The sequence below is a fragment of the Frankliniella occidentalis genome, unplaced genomic scaffold (assembly GCF_000697945.3).
Source record: "Frankliniella occidentalis isolate FOCC.00 unplaced genomic scaffold, Focc_3.1 Scaffold216, whole genome shotgun sequence".
Taxonomy (NCBI): domain Eukaryota; kingdom Metazoa; phylum Arthropoda; class Insecta; order Thysanoptera; family Thripidae; genus Frankliniella; species Frankliniella occidentalis.
In genome coordinates, this window is record NW_026267342.1 from 502612 (window position 1) to 507819 (window position 5208).

The following is a 5208-nucleotide window of genomic DNA, read 5'->3' on the forward strand; positions in this document are numbered from 1 at the left end:
TACAGGTTTTTTTATTTAATGTTAAGTTGCACCTAGGCTTGGTTTTCTGTTTAAGTAAATTAAAACTTTGTAAAGCTCATATCTATGATTTTATAAAAATGTTTGCTATGTAATAACGTGATATAAATATGCATTTGTGTACTTTCCGACCTTGAACTTGTGCTCTTTGATCGTGAACCTTAGACTTTCTATGTATGTCTTGTGATTGGTTTGGATTTCTTATAGCATATTTTATTTATTTTATTGTCAATCTGAAACCTGTTTGGACTAATATTGTAGATTCTTACTAGTGAAATTGAAGGAGTATGTGGTGCAATGTTTTCATTCATTAAAAAAAAATCTTTTGAAACATTTTGTTTATTTACCCCTCAGAAAATTTGACATTTCTCGATCCATGGCACTGTTCAGCATACAAGATGGGAGAAGTTTAACACAATCACAGTTGCAATGGTGGTTATTTCACACACTAAAGAGTTGTTACATTAGCTCAAATTAAATTGCCCTGTTGCCGCAGTATATGCTCAAGCAAATCTATTAATTCACATGCTGGAGGAAATGTACTTGTGTTGCACGTGGCACCGGCGCGGCGGTGTCTCTGCACACTGCAGGCCGCTGCCGCTCGAGTTCCTTGTGATGCTGATGAGCACGGATGACCTTGAAGACGTCAATATTCGGACAGTAGTCTGACCAACTGTTATTTGTTATTATTTTTGTTGTTTCTTTTTTTATTTGTGGTGATTCTTGGTTCAGCTCCACTTATCATGTGTGGCATAGTCCCTGACTTTTCTTCTGATTTATCAATCTGGTAACTGAGGTATAATCCTCATTAACAGTCCTTGCTTTCTTAGTGGCAAACAACTTAGAATTAGTGAAAAGTAAGCCTTGAATTGGTATTCCACTTTTGAGTATTCCAATATTTTTGTTGTCAATGTGTTAGCCACCTTAGTATAATTGCAGAATTCTCTTCAAGCATTCTCACAATTTACTGTTCCCTTCATCCTTATCAAGACATGAATAAATCCTTTTCATTTTGTTGAAATTTTTGCCCTCTTCCATTTCAGAGGATATAATTTTTTATAGTAGAAATCATATAAATGAAATGTCTCATCAACTTGATTGTCTAGGCCAGCAAACAGATGACAACTGTAAGTTAGTTTCTCATTCATCTCGTACAATTACAGCCGCATAAAGACCACCTTAAATATTAACCTGATTTTGTTTGTTTTAGTTTTACTGGATTCCAGACTTTTGGTTGAGAATGCTCCAAATACAGTTGTGTCAAATAGCAGTACTTTTCCAGGGAGCTCTAATATTTTGATCTTGGAGCAACCAGCTTCTTTGGTACGTTTTCGCTATGAGAGTGAAGGTCTTTATCCAACACAAGGAGCTACCAGCACAGCAATGAAGAAGACATTTCCAACAATACAGGTGAAATGTAAAATCTACTAATAATACCACCCAAAACATGTACCTTTCTGTCTTGGATATTATTACTAACTGAAAGTGACTTACAATTTTAATTCACTGATACAAATCTTTTTCTTTTGTATTTACTGTACCTTAACACTTTGAGGAGGCTGAACGATAAAAACTTCTGCTGGTGGTCGCCACCACTATATTAACCTCTAGTCAAAACTACTCAAAATCTCACCCAAACCTGAGACAAGATAACTGTAATAGTTAATTTTTACAAGGAAATATTTGCGATGTCAACAGCTAACTCATGTTTTCTGCTTTTAGATTGCTAACTTCGATAGACTGGCTACAGTGATAGTATCATGTGTAACAAAAGATCAACCTTATCGACCACACCCACACTGCTTAGCAGGAGATGACTGTAAGTGGGGAGTCTACCAGAAACAAGTTCACAGCAGTGTCATATCCTTCCAAAAGTTAAGTGTGCAATTTACTAAGAGGAAGCACATTGAGGAGGTAATGCTAGTACGACAACAAAAAAATATTGACCCATTTCAAAGTGAGTGTTAGTCTGTTGCTTCTTCATTGCCCTTCGGACAAAATTTGCTGATTTAGCTTTAACTTACAAAAAGCTTATAGTAAAATTTAATTTTTCTCATGTAGCTGGTTTTGACCATTGTAAGCAGCTAGATCTTGAGAGCATTGATTTGGATGCAATTCGTCTTTGTTTGCAAGTGTTTACACTCACCAAGAAAAAATTTGAATCCAAAACAGAAAAAAATCTGGCTGATAAACACTGGAAACAATTGGGTGTAGCTGTATCTGAACCAATTTACAATAAGAGTGAGTAAGACTGAATCTTGTGAACCAGAAAATAAACATCAGGAAAAAAAAAGAACAATTTTCTGAACAGAGTTTTTATTTTTTTAGAGGCATGTACTAATTTGAAAATTTTGAAGTTGAGTCACAGCAGTGCTTTTGTCGATGGTGGGAAAGAAATCTTAATGTTTTGTGAAAAAGTTGTAAAAGGTACTCATCGTTTTTACTTTATTATCTTGATACTACACTGCATATGTGTGCTATATTTTAAGTTGTTTGTTTGCCCTGGCAGATGATGTTGAGATCAGATTTTTTGAACAGAGGGACCAAACCGGACCAGTGGAGTGGGAAGCTCTTGGTCAGTTTCACCCCTCCAATGTACATAAGGGATTTGGTATAGCTTTTCGCACACCACCTTATAAAACTTTAGAGTTAAGTTGAGAAAATATTTAATAAATTGGTTGCAAATGTTATTCGGTTATCTTTCTTCAGCAAAATATATCTTCTTTTGAATTTTGTAGGTTGAAGCACCTGTTGATGTTTTTATCCAGTTGAGACGACCATCTGATAATTCTGTTGGTGATGCTGTGCCATTTCAGCTTCGGCCCCCAGAGTGTTGTAAGGTTCAATGGCATTCAATTTATTGGTTTTAACGAATTTTTATGACACCTTTTTCCATGTCTGTTACAGTGTCTTTCAGACAAAAAAGACGAAAGTGTGCTGCTGACTCTAATTTAAGTATGTGCGGATTCCTTGTCAGATTCTGACAGGTTTACTTCCTAATTTGTAGTCCCTCCAGGTACTTATATTTATCAGAATTGTGATTAAAATTATATTTTTAGATCGGAGATTGCAGGGCATAACTCAAAGTACCCCTACTTCAAAAATGATGTGCTCCGGTTCAGACACATTCTATGGGGGTAACAATGTTGTGTATGATGCTCCTGTATCTCAACAGCAACAACCACCACCATCACAATTGGTAATTTACCGCAGTTCTATTTCATAATTTAGTATCTAACTTAGCTGCACATTTTCTTGAGAACCGGACAAGTGTAAAATGTCCCTCCTTTTCAGTCATATTCAGATTCCTACGGACCTGTTTTCCAACACTCAAATTTATTGAATCTTAATTCCTACACGGAAGAACAAGCCAATAGCTTGTCCTTAGATCCACTGGCACAAATTAGCAACAGAGTAAGAAATTAATGATAAAATAAGTAATTATTTTCATAAAACCGGTATTTTTCATTATTCATCTATTATTTCTTTTTTTCACAGCAGGGCCTAAACACTGTGTCAGATATGATTGAACCTTCCATGGCTGTGACATCCCTCTTACATTATCCTGACCCTAGTTCGTGCAGCTTGGTAAATATATCTAGCCCACCTTTTTATTTTTTATTTTTTCAAACCAAGCGGAAACCTAATTTTTCACTTTTATTTCTAGACATCTACATCCCCACATCTGCTCCGATCTCAAGAGGAATATTTTTCTGGCATGAGCAGAGATTGGATTGAGAAGAAAGAAGCTGCATACCCACCAAGTGAAAAACTTCTGCCCATATCATCTGCATATCATGAATCAGGCAAATCACATGCACCTGGTTTTAATGTTGAAGAGTTGAATGCTGAGCAAACCGCACAAGCATGTGACAAAGTTGTCAATAATGCGACTTACAATAATAATTTTCGAGTTCTTCAAAGTCAGAAAGATGAATATAGTGTGATAGATAATTTGTCTGGGTTACTGGAGGATCTCAAATATTGATCAGGTTAATGTGCTGTTCAACTTTTTACTTATCTCTCCAAAAACAGTTTGTCTTTTTTTTTTTTCCTGAACTGATGTATAGTGTACACCTATATTAAAAATATGAATATCTATCTATATATTCCACAGCTAATTCCAAAAGTCTTTAATTCTTCTTAATAGGGCTACAAACAGTGCCAGCAGAAGCAGTCCAAGGACATAAATGATGACCAGTTTGAAAGATCCTGGAGATGTGTGCGAGAGTTCCACATCAGGCTCGGCGGGGAGGGGCCTCAGTACGGGTCGGAGGCTCGAGGCACACTTGTTCTGTGGAGGAGGAGAAGTAGAAGTGCACTTAACATCTGAAGGCAAGACTTGTCAGTACACTACCGAAGCAATTACTCACAGTAAAAACAAGATTTGTTAGATTGTCGTGAAGGCTCTGGAGTTGAAGCGCGACATCCAGGCCGCAGTTGTCGCTCACCATCCGGAGGCCACACATGATAAAATCGTTAATTGCACTGTTGAAAAAACCATGATGCAGGGCGTTAAATCACAGAGCATGATTTTTTTTTATCGATCGAAATATGTCTTCCGACTTGCGGAGCTGTCTGAGTTGCCGAAGGGGTGCACCCGAGCGCCGGGCAGGTAGGCCACCCAACGTTCTCGGCCGCGAGGCGGCGTGGGGCACGCCCGGCGCTAGCCACCCCAAGGCTGTGTGCGCGCACCCTACACGACGCAGTGAACACGTCGTCGTGTTTTCTGACCTGATTTGATGAAGCCAAGCAACTCACATGTCTAGCTCCCGATAGGGTAGCTTAGGGCTTAGGGTCCATCCAAGCAGATTGACAATCCAGACATTACATTGCCGTATGCCTGTGGCGATCGGGCTTGTAGCTAACTGGTGACTCCGTTTCCATGGGTTTTCCACGAGGATTGTGTCCCTGCCGCTCATGGCGTGCGTAGGTACATATGGAAGGTTTTGGACTGGGGTCGACTTCCTCTCTCCCGAGATTTGCCTTGCCTGCAGAGCGGCGTCCGGAATGTTCCGACGGCATCGGGGTCGTAGAGGCTGTCGATGAGGGCGGTGGGGCCAGGGCGGCCGTCGACGCCCTGGTCGTTGACGTGGTCGTAGAAGCGGTCGCCGCATTCCGAGCGGCGGCCCCTCGCCTCGCGGAGGCACGCCCCGTGCGTCACGAGCACTGGGAGAGAAAGGGGGGGGG

General features: G+C 39.7%; 1 protein-coding gene and 1 long non-coding RNA gene across 5 annotated transcripts in view; one reads left to right on the forward strand and one right to left on the reverse strand.

The window, feature by feature from the left end:
- The first annotated feature begins 6 nt into the window (after nt 1–6).
- Nucleotides 7–4139, forward strand: LOC113201770 (embryonic polarity protein dorsal-like). 4 transcript variants are annotated; one of them, XM_052272634.1, is made up of 13 exons: nt 7–875; nt 1062–1145; nt 1229–1428; nt 1741–1975; nt 2056–2259; nt 2347–2445; nt 2528–2665; nt 2755–2853; nt 2926–2973; nt 3078–3217; nt 3313–3432; nt 3517–3606; nt 3686–4139. In XM_052272634.1, exons 2-13 carry the CDS (start codon nt 1100–1102, stop codon nt 4004–4006), a joined length of 1740 nt encoding a protein of 579 aa, XP_052128594.1. In that variant the 5' UTR covers nt 7–875; nt 1062–1099; the 3' UTR covers nt 4007–4139. The 4 variants fall into 4 exon arrangements, with proteins under 4 accessions (XP_052128594.1, XP_052128596.1, XP_052128597.1 ...); XM_052272636.1 differs by having other exon boundaries at nt 3520–3606; XM_052272637.1 differs by having other exon boundaries at nt 2080–2259.
- The window catches only part of LOC127750587 (uncharacterized), a 12018-nt gene continuing 10937 nt past the window's right edge, over nt 4128–5208 (reverse strand). Inside the window, exons 2-3 of the long non-coding RNA XR_008011761.1 lie at nt 4392–4506; nt 4128–4312 (exon numbers count right to left, since the gene is read on the reverse strand). This is a non-coding gene — a long non-coding RNA (uncharacterized LOC127750587). The remainder of the gene's footprint in view (nt 4313–4391; nt 4507–5208) is intronic.

Bases quoted from the DNA above. Each gene is read 5' to 3' on its own strand.
- LOC113201770 (XM_052272634.1), top strand. From the start codon at position 1,100: ATGTCTCATCAACTTGATTGTCTAGGCCAGCAAACAGATGACAACT. The intron at 2,260-2,346 runs GTGAGTAAGACT...TTATTTTTTTAG, and splicing joins TGAACCAATTTACAATAAGA to AGGCATGTACTAATTTGAAA. The intron at 2,446-2,527 runs GTACTCATCGTT...TTGCCCTGGCAG, and splicing joins TTGTGAAAAAGTTGTAAAAG to ATGATGTTGAGATCAGATTT.